This window comes from Onychostoma macrolepis, chromosome 11 (assembly GCF_012432095.1).
Source record: "Onychostoma macrolepis isolate SWU-2019 chromosome 11, ASM1243209v1, whole genome shotgun sequence".
Taxonomy (NCBI): domain Eukaryota; kingdom Metazoa; phylum Chordata; class Actinopteri; order Cypriniformes; family Cyprinidae; genus Onychostoma; species Onychostoma macrolepis.
This window is the reverse complement of record NC_081165.1, coordinates 11,384,106-11,402,890: the sequence shown is the minus strand read 5'-3', so window position 1 is coordinate 11,402,890 and position 18,785 is coordinate 11,384,106. Positions and strand designations below refer to the sequence as shown.

The window sequence follows — 18,785 nt, the reverse complement described above, 5'->3', positions numbered from 1 at the left end:
AGTTTGAGTAACTAACTTACTCAAACTGATGTTCTAATTAGCCATAATAAAATGCTTTATTTAAATAAACAAAAATTGCAGCTGTATGTCAGGAGATGTGCAGCAAGATCACTTTTGTTTGCATTTTGTTTTGTGATTTGACTCGAATGGAAAGCCACTGGAATGCCGTTGATGGTATGTACAGTAGACACTCACCACAAATAAAGCAAGTCGTTTTCAGAACCTCCTCTTTCTTCTGCTTTTCACTTCTGAGGTCAGCAAAGGTGTCAATGATGACTCCAAAAATGAGGTTGAGGACGATGATGATCACCATGAAGAAGAAGAGGAGGTCGTAGATCACACGGGCTGCAAATAAAGGCTCCTACAGAGAAAAGAGTTGCAGCAGATTATAATATCTGTGCTGTTTCCAATTCAATCTCCCAATCAACATCCAATAACAGACCAATGGTCCTCAATCTTTCAGAGTCAAGACTCAATAACCCAGTATTCTACTTCACTTTTTCTAACTCTGCCCAATTATCTCTGAGCAACCAAAGAGACTGAATTACAAATTTTAAGGCCTGATTTACCAACATTTAAGTACTAAAAGAGTGAAGTGTTTGATTGACTATTCAAAATGCACCAATCAGTGATCATACGTAACAGCATTTGTAAGGAAAATTATTTAATTATTGTAAGGACAAATTGTTGTAATTATTCAAAAGTGTTATTTTAGTATCAGTGAGATACCAGTTTGAATTAGCATTTATTTTTATATTTTCCATTTTCATTTTAAAGTTTTAGCAAATTTGCTGTGTTTTGGACTTTAAAGTTAAATGAAAATAAGAAATGTTCCTTTGAAAGCTGAAACAAATTAAGTGTACATTTTTTATATTTTTTTTGTATTTTTATAGTAACGCTTAATATAATAACCCTTTCCTGCACAACTGGAATTGAAAAAATAGTGATTGTTTCCTAACAGGTTTTCTGAACACCCATCTGCCATAGGCCGAATAAAAAGACTCAAAGCCACAAATTCATATTGAGGTCCTTGTGCGGTACCTCTTTAGAAGGTTTCCGCAGAACATCTCCGACCCCACCGCCGCTCCTCAGACCATGGCTCAAGACAGTGACGATACACATGAGCAGCGAGTCGCATGTCCTCTCCTTATCCTCAATCACAACCGCAGTCGACTGCACTCCCACAGCTGCAGGAAACAACATGTCAATAAGCGCTAAACAAATACACACAAAGTCTACATAATCTAACAAAGGACTCTGTATTATGATGGAATGTTCCACAGAAAGTGCTCAGGCTGAAAGGTTGAATACATGCAAATCTTAAAGCAAAAATAGCATTTGTGGTTAAATGCTTTCCTAAAATAAGATCCAAAGTTATCAGATCATAAAAAATAAAATAAAAAAAAAAAAAAAAAAAAAGATCATTTGCAAACAAATACAGAACTATTAATACAACTAAATTTGTATATTTTCGAAAGAAAACGTCATGATTGTGAAGGTGTTTCTAAAGATTTATATATTTTTTTAAATAAATGCCATTTTTTCATTTATATTCATCAAAGAATACTGAAAAAAGACAGTTTCCACAAAAATATTAATTAAATATTTTCAACATTCTGACGGATCACGTGACACTAAAGATTGGTGACTGCTTTGCCATCATCTTGTTCTTGTTAACCCCAAGTAAACCTAGTTATGAGAAATAGCAATGCTAGTCTAAGTTCCAAACTGGCCCAAGCAAGGTCTTTCAATGTTAACTGATGTGCTAAACAAGGTAAGACATATTCAAAGGGGCAGACAGGCCATGCGCCGCATGCTCAGTGGGTTCAGCTTGGCCGATCAGCTCCAGTGATCAAATTAGTCTGGCCTTACATCTTAAATTTGCACATTCTCAAAGACCCTTACAAATCCGAATTATACCGGTCTGAACTCTAACCCCGAACCAGCATGAACCTGCTGAACATTTAGTGCCTGACTGTCATTAACCTCCGACCCCAAACATCACCCATAACCTACTAGAGATTCTTGAGAACACTGAGTCTCTCTCCTTTCCTCGTCTCATGACCAGACCATACTCATCAGATTTAACTAGAAGTATGTGTGTGCAGGAGAGAGTTGTGAGTGATGGGGTCCATACCATCCATCATGGTCTCCGTGGAACAGTTCTCTTCTTTCCGACACACTGCGCCTGCCAGGAACTCTCCCATCTTACTGCCGGATTGCTCTGAACATAGGGAAATACTGTAGATTAGGGGCTGTAAATAGTTACTTTTAAATCAATATTTATTAATAATTAAAAGTATAGTTATTATATTATTATAATATATGATTCAATCTCATTTAAAGTTTGGGGTAAGTAGGATTTTTCTAATGTTCTTGAAAGAAGTCTCTTATGCTCACCAAAGCTGCATTTATTTGATCAAAAATAAAGTAAAAACTGTAATATTGTGAAATATTATTACACTTTAAAATACCCCAGTCTTCAGTGTCACATGATCCTTCAGAAATCATTCTGATATGCTGATTTGCTGCTCAAGAAACATTTCTTATTATTTTCAATGTTGAAAACAGTTGTGCTGCTTAATATTTTTACGGAAACTCCTAAACATTTTTTTCAGGATTCTTTAAATAGAATCTTTTTGCAACATTATGAATGTCTTTACTGTCACTTTTGCTTAATTTAATGCATCCTTGGGGAATAAAAACATTAATTTCTTTCAAAAATAAATAAATAAATAAATACCTCAAATTTAAACAGTAGTATACATACATTAAAAAAAATTTCATAACACTAATGGGATTCAAGAGTGAAATGTAAAAAACATTGTACTGGTTATAAAAACAAGCTTAATTTTGTATAAGCATAATGTAATTTCTTATAGATTTCTTCAGATTTTAGGGTGACCGCAAGTGTTCTTGCAAAATAACCAGCTAGATATCTGAAATCCGACCTGTTGCATGAAACAACAAGAGATTTCTCATGTACAGTACATTGTGGACTGCCACGTGTTTTCATTTTCAGACTTTGACCAACATCGGATAGAAATCCATCTGTTTTTCTCACCAAGAGTTTTATTGGATATCCTGTCCACGGTCAAGATGAAGTCATCCTTGAAGATGATGTATCCAACAATGGAGAAGAGGTAGACCAGGATAAGAGCCAACACGGCAGTCAAAACGATCGAGCGGCCGTTCCTGGTTACGCTCTTGATGACGTTTAACAGCGTCTCCTCCCGGTAGATCAGGTCAAAGAGCTGGAGAGAGAGAGTAAGATGAGAGTGTGTGTATGCGTGTATACAGTATACATGATGGTGAAAGTGTGAGAGGTCAGAGGTCAGAGTCAGAAAGATGGGATATGGTTTGGTGGAGTGACTGAAAGTGCATGTGTGTATTACTCACAAGCAAGCTGTAGAAGAAGACATGAACAAAGACTCCAAGGCTGCATATAATGAGGTAAAGCAGATGATACAGGAACTCCACATCCATGATCATGGCCTTGTATCCTCTTGTGAACGTACCGCGATTTCCCACGAAACTCATTAGAAAAATCACTTTATTGCACACCTATAAAACACAACCATGGTGTTAAGAGATTTTATTGGAGTTACAAACACAACTTAGGCTCATATATAATGAGTTGAGGTAACCTTTAGCAATGAGAACATTTATCTGTAGTGTATCATTACGGATGCACCAACAATTGAAGCAAAACCACAAATTACAGGCTACTTGTACTTGCATCAGTTTTCAATATCCGCATTATGAAACATTTCCAAGAAGTTATTTTGAAATCATATTTAATCATAAAACCACTAAATTATCAAAGCATTCAGCTAATGATTTGGAATAATGCAAACAAGCTTCAACTGTTAACTGATACCATTTACATTTAAAAAAATTGTTTCCTTTTTTTGCAAGAAACTTAAACATTTAGTCAGCAAGGATGCATTAAACTGATCAAAAGTGACAGCAAAAACTTTTAAATTGCTCCAGCCAATTTCACATAAATTCTGTTTTTGAACTCTTGAAGACAATTATGCATCACGGTTTGCACAAAAATATTAAGGATCGTGTGACACCGAAGACTAATTGCTGCTGAAAATTCAGCTTTGCATCACAGGGATAAATTTGATTAAAAAATATATATTAAAACAGAAAATGGTTCTTTTAAACTGCAATAATATTTCACAATTTACTCTATTTTGGGTGAAATAAATGCAGTCTTGGTAAGAATAACCAAGTAAAATACTTATTTTAGTTTTCCCAAATAAAGAGTCATTTACTCAACCTCATATTGTTCCATATTTCCTGCTACAAACAAGAGATGTTTTGAATACGCGCATGTGAAAAAAGAGCAGCATGAACACTCTTCAAAACGTCTCTTCTGTGAAAGTCATAAATGTTTAAAATGACATGAGGGTGAGTAATTTTTAGGGAAACTTTTTTCTTTTTAAGTTAAAGATGATTTGGAACTGATACATGGTTTGGATGCATACTAAGTGTGCATACTATTAGGGGAAAGTGGAGTTATTGTGTGAGCCAAGTCCATTTTAACATCGGCCTGTGAAAGCTGTGTGAAATCCCCCAGTGACGCACGACACACCTCAGTGCAAAACACACCGAGCTGCCCTCTAACAACAGCGCCGGCCTGACGAGTTTTGGCAGAAGACTTTCGTTCACTCACATTGAAGGCCCCGAGAAGAAACAGTGTGGGCTCCAGGCCGACCGAAAATATGAGGCGTAATATGGTGGAAGCGATGAGCGCCCGAATCCCATGAGGCTGGGGTAGCACTATAACTATGGCCAGTGAAACCAACATTGCCGCCCAAAGCAGTGCAGAGAGGTGTGGCTCCAGGGTGCCTGAGGAAAAAGAGGTAAACACGTTTTAGTGCCATCAATCATGCTCTGGGATAAAAATACCACAGAAGTGACATGTTATCATGCCATCTGTCACGGTTACAGCGTCAGCGATGCTACATGCCTTGTTTTTAACAGGGACACAACTTAGATTCCGATCAAAAATCCAGTGTGTGTTTCTGGGAACGGTGTCATTTTTAGGTTGTTTCAACATGTATAACCGTCTTGATCTGATTACGGAAATATGAAAATGATAATTCTGTCATCACTTGCCCTCATTATTCTTTCTTCTGTGGAATACAAAAGAAGTAGACTATTATGAGGACTGATAAAATACCATATAATTGACATTTCATACAATTTTGGCTTCAGAAGTCTTAGAATATCAAGTCACATGTTATGTGTTATGGAGCTTTTTTTGCCGCTTATTCACTTTCAGTGCATCTGGAAAATAGGAGTCAAGACATTCAGCTAAACTTCTCCACAGAAAAAAGTAGGTCATATGGGATTAAAAGAATTTCATTTTTAGCTGAACTGGTAAACATTTGCATTTTAACAAATAACAGAAGTGCAGATGCTAAGCTAAGATTATATTCATTGTCATTACCCATGACTGCACTGCGCATCTGAAACTGCATTTCTCTACAGCAGATCTAAATGGGATTCCCTAAAGTACTTGCAGTTTCACCTGTTGAACATGTTCGGGCACATTCTAGCCCTCAGGGGAAAGATGCTTTGAAAAGAAAAAATAGAAAAAAGGTTGCATAACACATTTGAATGTGTTCAGGTCCGATGAAGCTTTGTCGTGAGCCGCTCTAGCATTGTTTTTAATCCTCATTCTAAGTGAACGGCAATGAAACGTACAGTACAGCAAGGTCTTATATTAGTGGGATTGCTAAGTGGGTGGGTGTGTGTGTGTGCGTGCAGAAAAGAAAAATGAGGTCAGTCGGATTTGCAGGATCTTCACAGAAGCAATGGTTCCAGCTCGCTCGCTCACTCTCCTGCCTGCGAGTAGACCACATGACAGGTGGTTGTTACATAACACGGCGTGCTAAAAATATCACAGCTGAAAGATGCATGAGCGTCGGGTACTGAGCAAGGACGGATTCACGGCCGAGCCGAGCTGGGGTTTGGACCAACAGGGCTGGTGGGCGGCCAGGAAATTTTCAGAATCGAGGACGTCAAAGGCTCTGTTCCATTCATTTCCACAAACTTACACACACACACAAACAATCTACACTGAAATTCTAGGAATTCTAAATCTAATTTAAACCTGGAAATGAAGTTTTAATAACACAAAGAAACGAGTTAAATATTTCAGATTCTACACTATGTCTCAGATTTCCTTCCAATGAAGCACAAGATAATTTTGGAATCTTTTATCAATATATGCTGGCGAACTTGATCATCAGGCTTTGATCATGTCCACTTGAACGCCACTGTTAATCAGACAAAAGTGGGACATAGTTCACAAATGTATTACACTGAAAAATGTATTTGTATAGAGATGGTTGTCAAGTATAAAATAGCGGATTCTTAAACAGCCCTGATTGGTCATTGTGTTTACACGCTCAACAGATACATCTGTGATTGGCTTCAATGATCATCGCTTCATGCTCTTCACCGAGCGCTTCATTGATCATCGAAGCCAATCACAGATGTATCTGTTGAGCGCGTGAACACAATGACCAATCAGCGCTGTTTAAGAATCCGCTCAACAGCGCTCAAATCTTAGCGGGAAATGGACGTTTTTAAAATTTCAGTACCGAATGGTATCGCGGTCGGTACTTTTGACAACACTAATCTAGAAACTAAAATAAATAAATAATAAACAAACAAACAAACAAACAAACATGAAATAGCCAGTGGTTTCAAACATTTGGCCACAATTGCCACTGAAATTAAGGTCAGGAGAGAATGAAGTTATGCATGAAAGACTGTAATGTCCACTCACTCATACCTCAAAGTAACATCTGTTTCTCAGACACCATAGAACTATATTTGTAATGTGCATGTGCCTTATCTATAACTGACAAGGAAGTGGCTATACCCAGCCATTTTACTTTAAAGCCCTATCTCCCTTTATGCTATGCGTTCCTGTGCATTGAGGTTACACACACTGACCTACTTCTACAGCCCTCACTGTGTTTGAATGGCTACATTCTACCAGACGGGGTGGGAGGGAAGGAACACGCCTCTGCGCCGCTCTTACACACATTCTGGAATTCTGTAGGGCCTCTTGCTTGACCTTTACAAATACTGTACAGGGACCTACTGAACTCTGCAGAAGGCCTTTTTTAATCGGCTTTAGAGATGCTGATTGTTCTTAAATGTGCTTCTAAAAATATGTTGGAAGACAATTGACTTCGAAGTGCCCACAATGAAAGTGAAAAATAAGGTGTGAAACAACCAATAAGAACTGATCAAATGAAGCAGGATTATGGACCTATAAGAATTCACTGTAAATTCAAGAATTTCAAATTTGTGATTACTTCGACTGTATAAATTAAAATTACGTTATAATAATAATAATAATAATAATAACAATAATAAAAATAATAATTTATAATTTAAATGTAAACGAATATACATATGATTAAAGATAACAATAAATAACATTTATAATACATTAAAATTTCAATAAAATAAATAAATAAATACATTAAAAAAAATAAAATAAAAAATAAGCCTAAGGTGAGCTGACCTTATGGAGAAATGGAGAAAAAAAAAAAGTTAATTTTTTTATAACCTTATGGCCTTGACTTAAGTACAGTTATCCATGTCAGTGGCACATGCAACTATAAAATCTTTGGAAAAACATTAGACAATCAAACAGCAAGTGTGGTACAGAAGGAAAATTAACTACTGAACTACTTATATAACTCTTTGTTAAATATCAAACAGCCAATTATAAATATTTTGTCAGTTTACTGATTGTTGTCCAGCCATGTTTATTGCAAAGACAATATTTCAAATCCACCTTTAACATGTCCTTTATCAGCTTTTATTGGTTTGCATTTCAAATCGTGACCTATATTGAATATGTACCAGAGCTGTAGTTCAGTGTGTTTTGGGCTCCCAGAGGAGCCTTTTGTTTTAGAGATTTCAATTAAAGGCCCAAACACACTCATGTGCGCTTTGAGAAAGGGAAAGGCCCAAAACAAAAGAGCCCTTGGAGCCTGACCCCAGCCTGAACAATGCATAGTTTATGCCAGTCACAATGTGGCACTTATGCCAGTTACAATGACTGGACAATCAATGCTCAATACAACACGAAAGAGCGAAAGAAACACAGAAAGGCCCAAGAAATATTACTCATATGTACTTACAACATCGCTTACATTATGATGATATTGATCACAAACTTGAACACAAGCACCAGTTGCTAAAGCTGTGATGTAAGAATGAAGTAACCGCCAGTCCTTTGACTTTATCTGGGTCTCTGCTTTCGGGGTCAAATCTCAGCTCTGATATAAACAGGTGTCATATTCCTTCGACATGTATACAAACACACACTTTTGATCAGAAAGAGCAGGGAGGAGATATACACATAGTCTTAACAGCTTATGAGATTAGGGAAATAGTGTGCGTGTGAGCGCCGGAGTCAGGTGACATGTTACACGAATGATTTCAGATAATAGGGCAAGATCAATAATGAGGTTATGCACAAAAGTTATGCTGATCGTTACAACAGCCCATAAAGAACGCGCACGCTTTTGGATCAGAAATGCTTTCCAAGGTGTCTGAAGGTAGATATTTATCTGTATTTTAGTTTTTGTTTACTCATATTTTGTATATTTTTTAAATTTTAATCATGCATTTAATCATTCTTGACAATAAATATTAAAATATATATTTAATAAATTAATATATAATTGTATACAATTAATAAATTTATTCACTGATTATATGGAATGAACATGGATATATATTTAAAAAAAATGTTACGCTACTGAGGTAAGTGAAGGGGATCAGATCGTTCAGAATGAATAAATTATACTGTATAAGATATGTTACGACAGAAGTAAGGCCACCAGCGTTTTTGTTGGAGCTCTGTTATGTAGGCCAATGTCTTTGAGGGGCTGTGTGTGTTGAAAGTAGGTCAATAAAGTGTCAAGTTCCAGCATCTGTTACTGAATGCACTCAATTACTTCCATGAAAACAGCAATCTGTACTCTAGTAATGTATGCAAGTACGATCAAAGTTGTGGTTGGTATTCTAACAATAACAGAGCACTGTCTACAGAGCACTAGTATCCAGCTTGTTCGGATCAGAAATTTGAAAAAATCTTATAAATTGTTTTCCCTTTATTACAGAATAATGTATATAATAATATTATAATAAAACTATATTATAAAACTTCAGAAATTTCTAAATATCTCATATGGAAAGAAATAAAAATTACATTTGTATTGAATTTCATGCCAAACAGCAAAACAAAAATAAATAAATAAATTTAAAAACTCACCTCCGCGCACTCCTTCCAGTGGATAGAAGAATGCTACCAACAGGTTCATGAGGACGGCGAGATTAAAGGAGATGCTGCTCCAAAAGGACATGTTACGGGAACACCAGTACAGGATGGGCTGAGCTGGAGGAGGCAGCAAGTCAAAAAAAATTCAATTCCAAACATTAAGGAACATCACCAACACAGCACACTGTACCTTTCCAGAGTGTTGCTATCACAAAAGTAAAAGCATCCAATACTACGCCCCTGATGCACACCATGTCGGAGCTCCACGTACATGGTTCTGGCACAAACTCAAACAGATTTAATTTGAAACCATTTGCTGATATTCAAACAAGCACCAACTTTGGCCAAGTGTGTAAGTTCTGTGCCACTACGGGAAGCAATCTGTTTGAGTACTGACATAACATTGTTTTAAACCGATTGCATGAATTTTAGAGCAGAATCACCTGGTTGCCTGAACAATAGAAAATGGCAGTGTTTGAAATCAGTTTAAGAAGTAATTATTTTTGCAATTCTCTTTGGGTAGAAGAGGTAGAAATTGCACATTGCACCCATAAAACTGCCTATTTCCACCCTATACAGAACAATGTAACGCACTGTGGTTTGAAGAAAGAAACTAATCTCATGTAGTACAACAAGGCCTGCTGGGATTAAATAACAGGTTCCATGCAGTACTGCTCATCTTTTATTAGTTTTATTATTAGGCAATTGATCGCATTGTGTCATTCTACTGCCTTCTACTAAACAACATGAGAACAGTTATGTGTTAGTTTCCATGGCGATCTCAAGGACCAATTCCGAATTATCTCAAGCTCAAATGTGATCCAGCTGACCATGTGCATTTCCAATTACATCCAATCAGGGCAACGTCCAAATGCACTAACTTTAAGTCTAATATTCCTTCAAATACAGTTTTTCTTTAAGTTAAACAATGTTATTCCAAATAGAACATGTATTGAATTAAGATTGAGGCTGTTTGGTCAGTTGTGCAGTTTTAGAGACGTGCAATTTCAAGTCAAAAATCCTAGAAATATGACCAAAGAGTTCAAAGGGTTTCTTAGTGCAGCCAAACCATATACAAGAGCTCACTGACCTCAACCACCAACTTTGTTTTGACCCATGACTCTCTAAGGAGTCTAATTGGTGGATTTAGTTTCTAAGCTATGGCTATTTTGACAGGGGGTTTTTGTCTGAAAAGAGGAACTGGAGGAGGGGACTTTCACACACAGGCCGCCACACTCATGACTTGGGGTTGCAGCAATGGAACGCTGTTTCTTCTTTGATTCAGCCTGATAAAAACCTTCCCATGTCAGTCACAGAGGTTCATTACTAACATGGAATTCACACCCTCCCTTTTATTCAAACCCTCCTTTTTAACTTATGACCAAAAAACTCAAAGATACAAATAAGAACTGTGGCCAAATGTCCTATGCAAGAAAATAGCTAATCGCAAGCCCCTCCGTCTATTGATCTGCTTTTTGACACAGTTCTGATTCTTATCTTGCAGGTTTTATCTTGTTATTGTGGTTCACCTCACACTCTTCCTGTCTGAGAACTCTTATCCTTTTCCAGATAACCCATTTTCTACCATCCTTGCCTCACCTTTCCAAACTGTTTTCCACAGAAACAGATTTTTCAAAATTTGATCATGAGATCTTTTTATGCAACAGTCAAAAGTGCATGGGTCCTAGGTAATTTAATACACTTTTGGTTCCTCTGATATCCTTTTTTTGGTATTTTAATATTCTAATACTTCAACATTGCCATTCAGTGTGGCCATTAACCCACCCGGACTTCTTATCGGTTTCTGGTTCAAGCAGGCTTTAAAACCAGCAGGTTTTAAGGCCTGGTGAAGAGCTGGTTGGAAATGGTTCCAGATTGGTCACCAGCACCCGGTTGGTGGAAAATGGGTTTAAGAATTTCTTTTTTCCCATCATCTGTTTATTTGATCCCTCACTCAGTTTATTTCCATAATCGGCTTTTGTGATGTAAGCCGCCATGTGTGTTTGTTTGGGATTCATTCAGACTTCTCCCTGACCTATCTTTCTTTCCTTGTTTCCCAAACCCTCAAGCACACATTAAACCAAATCTTAAGCAAACTTAAACATCATTTTTAATTATAGGTTTATTCTTATCTATCTTACATAAGTTAACGTTTACACCCCCTTCCCACTGCCCGGGCTTGAGGGGGTCAGGGTGTGGCATGCATCCCAGCACCAAAAGCGGGGTACTCTACATGAATAGAGCCCTGATGGGTCCCTGGATGCTCTGGGAGTGGAGAGGGTGTGTAAAGCAGCTTACTAAGTTATAGAGGAAGGGAGTCGCACGCACAAGGCACGGAGTTTGCGTTACCAGTGGCCTCTTGAGTACCTCGCAGCTTCTTCTGCCAGTTCATCTCGTTGAAGAGGTCTTCGGCGCGTAAGAAGAAGTCATTGATCTTGCTGCCCTGCTCATCGCGCTCTGTGGTGTAATAGACGCGGAGCTTGGACTCCTGGGTTAGGAACTCACATATGTTGGGGACGGGAAAAACTATCTGCTCCATTGTGCGATCCAGGCGGACGATCTGTAAGAGAAAACATGCAATGTTGCAGGCTGTCTAGATTGGCTATGGGAGTTACATTGGTGAAGACTCATTTTGGTGGCCACTGGAGGTTATAACTTACAAATAGAGTTGCCGTTTTAGTTTTTTCTTGTCATCTCTAATGACGCAATCACGTTAGTGAAATTTCAGTGAATTTTCGAAGGTAAAGAAAGGTCCACTGTCCAGTGTCAATAGTGAAGGCATTGCTTCAAAAAATTCAAACCATGCAGCTTTCTGTTTGGTCAACAAGGTGAATTTATGAGACAAAATTAAACAGGAGACAAAGCTACTTATTTAAGGGGTAGTTCACCCAAAAATGGAAATTCTGTCATTAATTACTCACCCTCATATCTTTAATTAATATATAATTAATATCCTAATTTGTTTTCCGAAGATGAACGAAGGTCTTACGGGTTTGGAAATACAGGAGGGTGAGTAATTAATGACAGAATTTTCATTTTTGGGTGAACTATCCCTTTAAGATAAACATACAGCGATAACAATTATATATGAACAAACATTGACGTAATAGGACTATTTTTTTCTGTTGCTGTGCTATGCAATGGCTAAGGTTTTCAGAGGCATTTTTAGTGTGTTGCCTTGCGGTTTGCTATGGGGGTTCTGGGTCAAAAAATTCTCTATGATATTCTTGTTCTCTGCTACATGTCTTCAACACAATTCTATGTGGTTTTTGCAATTTTTTTGTTTGCCACGTGGAAATTGAAAATCTGATCTCTTTGAAAAGATTGCTTCATGTCCGTAGCAGTTTTTTGACAAATGAACAATAGTAATAATGATGCTTGTGTACTCAAGTCTATGGATGGTGGATCCGTAATGGCCATCATAGATGGACACCACTGACCTCAATTTGGGCTGTGTGTTTGGCGTAGAACTCTAAAGCTTCATCTCCCTCCCCGTACGTCCCTCCTGGCTTCAGCATGGCTTGGAGTTCCTTGTTGTGTCTGGCGAGCTGTGGGTGTATGTGGAAAAAGGGATGAGACTATGTTTGTTTTCATTGTGACAGTGTATATATATGTTGCAATGACCCGTCTGGCCTTGTTGTTTTGCTCATAACACACTTTGCCGTCAACGAAAGGCCAACGCCTGTCTGAGAAATGCTGGTTCGAACTGAAGAGCACAATCCTGAGCTCATAACTGTCCAATAGGTAGGTTACTATTAGTTAATGACATACCTAACCTATGAATGTTTCAGATTATGATGTCAAATGTTCACATAAAAGTTTCATCCCTAATCCTGTAATATACCATAGCAATCATGCCACCCAAACCTCAGGCAAATATCATGAAACATATTACCTAAAGCCTATTTAAAAAAGCCATTTCTAAAGCCTTTAGATGATGGTAAATAACACTATGTTACAACTACAACACAAAAATGTCTGAGGCTTTCAAACAGGGCCAGCCCAAGGCTTTATGGGGCCCTAAGCAGAATTTTATTTGGGGGCCCCTCAGTATGACTGGTCATTGACAAAGCTTGATTATTCACACACTATAAATCTAACACACCCATTATCAGTTTTGTTTGTTGTAGCTGTGTTACTTACATCATACCATTGTCTACCTGGCATGTTTTTACCCTTCTGTGATTTTTAATTGTAACAGTTGCAAACTTACAAGAGTGGTCAGGTGTTAATTTGCACTTTAACATTCAAAGTCTTAAAGTATTAACTTAATGTGGTGTGCTGAATAGCTAAATAAACCAGCAGACAATGCATTTACAGAACAGAATGTTATTTTAACAACATAAATATTAATCGAAGTTGTACTTTTATTACAAGTCATACTTTTTTATAATAAATATTAAACACAGCAGAGAACATCTGTACATTTAAAACAACTCTTAATCTATATCTAGCTAATTGAGGCATAATGATATTGGAATATAATGGCAAAGACCCAAAAAGTAGGCTAAGGTAAATAATGTTAAGCTGTTATCAGTTTATGAAACAGAAGCTTATTTTCATTACAAAAATATATACCAAGGAAAGTTATTTTTACGCAGAAGACAAAAACTTTAATCTAAACTAAGTAAAATGTTGTATTTATAATATATGTGACCCTGGACCACAAAACCAGTTTTAAGTGTCAATTTTTCGAATTTGTTAGGATCAGACAATATTTGGCCGAGATACAACTATTTGAAAATCTGGAATCTGAGGCTGCAAAAAAATCTAAATATTGAGAAAATCGCCTTTAAAATTGTCCAAATGAAGTTCTTAGCAATGCATATTACTAATCAAAAAAATTTGATATATTTACAGTAAGAAATTTACAAAATATCTTCATGGAACATGATCTTTACTTAATATTCTAATGATTTTTGGCATAAAAGAAAAATTTATAATTTTGACCCATACAATGTATTTTTGGCTATTGCAACAAATATACCCCAGCGACTTAAGACTGGTTTCGTGGTCCAGGGTCACATATTAAAATGCCTATTTGCTGATGTTTTGATGTTCAAACATGAACTTCCCTAAAACAAAAAGATACCCTACCTAGGCTATGCTAATTAACGGAGGGTGGGGGGTCTGATCTGATTAGGGGTGTGTTTCCCTATGGTCGCAAGTTCTGTCATTACCAATAGAGTTCAATGGAAATAACGACCATAGTTAGCTAACGAAGGTTTTGAGAAACACACCTCTGATTTGTGCCACAAAACCCCCATGTTGAATTTGTCCCCCCTGCACCCCCAAAATGTGATTGATTTTAACCCTTTGACGCGCCGCGCTTTGGCTGGTGCTGAGCCAGAGAAAGACAAGCTCAGGAAAAAGAAAAATGCGCACAGTGCTTTTCATATTTCATAACTGTTCAGTGTTTTCAACCGAATAAAGTTTATTTTAGGTTTCAGACATTTAAATACACTTCAATTAAGTAAAAAATTAATTTAGTTTGTTAAATAGGCTACACACTGATTTCTATAGAAAGCGGCAATAATAATCCTTTCAATTAACGGACGACGTGTTTTATTCCTATCAAATATACACATTGTGTAGGTTACTATAAAGTTTACTCTGTTTTTTCTACCAGCTAACTGGCCACTTACTTTCATGTATTTTGGGAGAAATTATAAAGTCAGAATTGCAGGATATAAAAGTCCCAATTACCTTTTTTTTTTTTAAATCAGTGGCGGAAACAGGCTTCCATACTTTGTTACCAGAATGAGAAAAATAAGGAATTTGACTAATGTTTAAACATATCTATATTGACTTTAACAGTTAGTTATTATCTATTCTATTGTATTTTTATTTTATTTTATCTATTCAGTGTATTTTCCATTATTTAACTGCTTATAATGTGATTAACTACTTATTTACTTATTATTCTTTGCATATTTGTGTGAAAAACAAAATAATTTAACGTATCTTTTTGTTTTATGATGTTTTTAATATTATTTACCTAAATGTGATCTCCTTCTCCACCAGCTAAATGCCGCATTCAATATTCTCACAATGGCCCAATTACGACAACAACCGAGGGTCAAAGCCCAACAGCGAACAAATAAACTCTGTTTAAAAATCACGGTCAGTGTAGCCACCCGAGAAATGGATTACTTGTTGCTGCAGTTATGGACTGACCTTTTGAGCCTGAACCTGCAAAAGCACATTTCTCTATTATTTGGGTAAAACTGAATCAAAAGTACCCTGTCTAATGTACTTTTTGTTCTCTGGTCTTTTCATTCACAAACCCCTGACTCCAAACAGTGTCATTCGGAGAGTCGGTGGAAAAGCTGCGCCATTCCTAACGTGGTTACATAACTGATCCTCCGACGTTGACCCACATAATTACGTGAATAGGCAGAAAATCTATACTGAAGCACACGGGGGAGGGGAAGACGGTGATATAATCCAGACATCTGACACAGTGAACGCAGTCAAAGTGTGTGTAAGTGCATATTTGTGTGCGTCACCTGATGGGCCAGGATGTAGATGTTGTGACCCACATTTCGTGGAGAAGCGGCATGCTCTTCCTCGTCATTCTCATCATCATCGTTGTGTTCTACTTCAATTTCTCCCTGCATGTAGGCCTTTTTGATCACCTCCACCTGTACACCAACCAAACATTTCAATAATGACAGTAGATTTGCCACCATATGCAAAACAGAAAATCAGTCTACGGGAACAGGAGAAAGATGGGTCACACTTTATATTAGGTGGCCTTAACTACTATGTACTTACGTCAAAAAATAAGTACAATACTTATTGTGTTCATACTGTATTTGCAAAACACTATTGCTGCTATTGAGGTGGGATATGGGTAAGGTTAGGGACAGGTTTGGTGGTATGGGTCGGTTTAAGGGTGGGTTAAGGTGTAATGGATGGTCAACAGTCCAGATTCTAAATGTAATTACAGAAATTAATTACAGATGTATTACATATAGGTATTTTTAAAAGTACAATGTACACAATAAGTGCACTGTACCAAATGATTAATTTAAATGTAAGTACATAGTAGTTAAGGCCACCTAATATAAAGTGAGACCGAAAGATGTGTTTTCAATGCAAAGTGCCATTCACCAGTTCTTTAGGCCTCATGTTATACAGGATTCTCTCCGCATTCTCACTGTCATGGCGGCTTTCCATGATGGCAAGCAGCAGTTTTGAGGCGTTATTCTGTAACAAAAAGACAATTCACGTCAATTATTTTGGAGTGAAGTGAAAACTATATCCCATAATGCTGTGGAAGTGTTGTCACACCTTGAGCTCCAGGACCAAGTCCATCCTCTTCTTTCCCAGTGGGTTGATGTCATTGAGGATAAGAGCGATGATGATGTCAATGCCGTTACATTCATGCGTGGCAATACAGTTCTGAACAAGGGAAAAGATGTTAAACATACACTAGCATTCAAAGTTTGGTGTTGGTAAGACTGTTTATTTTATTTTATTTTATATAATCAAATTTTTTTTTAAATATAACAATTTAAAATAACTGTTTTTACTTATATATATTTAAAAATATATATATTTATTCCCGTGATGCTAAGCTGATTTTTCAACAGTCATTACTCCAGTCTTCAGTGTCACATGATCTTCAAAAATCATTCTAATATGCTGATTTGCTGCTCAAGAAATATTTCCTATTATTATCAATGATGAAAACAGTTGTGCTGCTTAATATTTTTGTGGAAATCGTGATACATTTGTTTCAGGATTCTTTCTTTCTTTTTTTTTTTTTTTTTTAACAAGACATAAGTCTTTACTGTCACTTTAGGCCAATTTAATTTGTCTCACTTTAGGCCAATTTTAATTTAATTTTACAAAATAAGCAACAGAATTGAACTAAACGATCAGAAAAAAAAAACATTCCCAAATGTTTAATATGAAAATCAACCAGCAATTAAGCAATTACAGCGCTGAAACAGAGTGCTTCAGTGGGAGACTAATCATCTAATCATTACGGGACAAAAGCACATTGTCGTCATACAAGTACACTACATTTCCTCTTAGAAAAGTAGGACAATGACGATAATCAGTCCCATTATGAAGGTCCTATGAAGTCAGAAAAGTTGCATAATGCCTTGCCCAAAACTCATTTTGAGTAGATAATACTGGGTTATTCTAAGACTGCATAATCTTAAAGTGACTGTTCACCCAAAAATGAAAATTATGGCATCATTTACACTCCTCTGTGTTTTGAGTTCAAGAGACAAGAATAGACTCACAAATCCAATTCACAAAAGAATCAATGGATCAGTCAAGCCTGCCTGAATGATTATTTCTCTAATCAGACTGTTCAGAGCTGCGTTTCCCAAAAGCATCATAAGCCTAAGTAGAGTAGATCATAGAAACCATTAGCAGCAATGGTCACTACGCTTCAGAAGACTTTGAATCACTTGTTCATAAAATAATTTTATGATGCTTTTATGGTGAGTGTAAATGAATTTCATTGCGGGTATTCTATTAATTTAAAGTATAGAAAAGGAAGTGTGTGTGGATGTGTCAGGTCCACCTGGTTTTCATGGCAAGGCCCCTGGCAGTACTCTGTCAGGCTCTCCACAGTCTGGTTTATGAGAGCGACGTTCTTCTCGTTAATATAAAGCCCCAGCAGCCCCAGACCTCCTGTAGTGCTGCCACATATACAGTCCAGGAACTGCAGCGTCTCACACACCAGGTTGTAGTTGTTTTTGTTGTTCTGACAGCGAAGGAAGTTCTAGGGAACAAGTGAGAAAAACAGGACATGCTTTTGTTTTTATAAGTCATATCAGAGCTAGAGGAAGCATAGACAGAGTCAATATATAAAACTCTTAGTATGGTATGGAATAAGATTTAGATTTAGATTAAATCAGAATTGGAACAAAAAGGGGATTTCAAATTTCTTTCATATGTCTTTTCTTTCTTCAAGGTCTTTAAAAATGTCAGAAAGGGTAAAATTATAACAAGTGTTTATGATGTAACCATCCGCAGGATGGGGTTATATAAAAAGTTTAAAATACAAACATTAGGTAAGCAATATAAAACAATTTACCATTCTGTTAATGATAAGCCAATTGTGAAACTAGCATGGAAAGCTTCATCGAAAGATAAACAATCAGTTTTACTTGCACTGTGCTATTGATACTTTTCAGTATTGAATAAAATATATAAATTATTTAGGTTTTGTTATATATTTATTTTGTATTGCTATAGACATCTTCAGGGTGATGTAATGTATAAAGTTCAAGACACAAACAATAAGCAAGGAAGGACATAATTCTGGATGATTAGCTAATTATTTTGAAACTAACATGAAACTCTTCTTCAGAAGCTACCAAAAGCAAGAGATTTAGCTTGTTATGAATCCATTTACATTTATAAAACTCCATTTACTTTTTTAAATGCACATTGCTAGTCTTACTGAGTACACAACAGTGCATGT

At 36.7% G+C, this 18,785-nt stretch overlaps 1 protein-coding gene across 1 annotated transcript in view; it reads right to left on the bottom strand.

Moving 5' to 3' along the window:
- itpr1b (inositol 1,4,5-trisphosphate receptor, type 1b) overlaps nucleotides 1-18,785 on the bottom strand; it is a 140,989-nt gene that overhangs the window by 15,145 nt on the left and 107,059 nt on the right. Inside the window, exons 47-59 of the mRNA XM_058790481.1 lie at nucleotides 17,880-18,080; nucleotides 16,628-16,738; nucleotides 16,448-16,543; nucleotides 15,841-15,975; nucleotides 12,772-12,879; nucleotides 11,699-11,891; nucleotides 9,326-9,448; nucleotides 4,685-4,860; nucleotides 3,400-3,564; nucleotides 3,065-3,254; nucleotides 2,138-2,224; nucleotides 1,042-1,187; nucleotides 196-361 (exon numbers count right to left, since the gene is read on the bottom strand). Of these exons, the coding sequence (XP_058646464.1) occupies nucleotides 196-361; nucleotides 1,042-1,187; nucleotides 2,138-2,224; nucleotides 3,065-3,254; nucleotides 3,400-3,564; nucleotides 4,685-4,860; nucleotides 9,326-9,448; nucleotides 11,699-11,891; nucleotides 12,772-12,879; nucleotides 15,841-15,975; nucleotides 16,448-16,543; nucleotides 16,628-16,738; nucleotides 17,880-18,080 (1,897 nt within the window). The remainder of the gene's footprint in view (nucleotides 1-195; nucleotides 362-1,041; nucleotides 1,188-2,137; nucleotides 2,225-3,064; nucleotides 3,255-3,399; nucleotides 3,565-4,684; nucleotides 4,861-9,325; nucleotides 9,449-11,698; nucleotides 11,892-12,771; nucleotides 12,880-15,840; nucleotides 15,976-16,447; nucleotides 16,544-16,627; nucleotides 16,739-17,879; nucleotides 18,081-18,785) is intronic.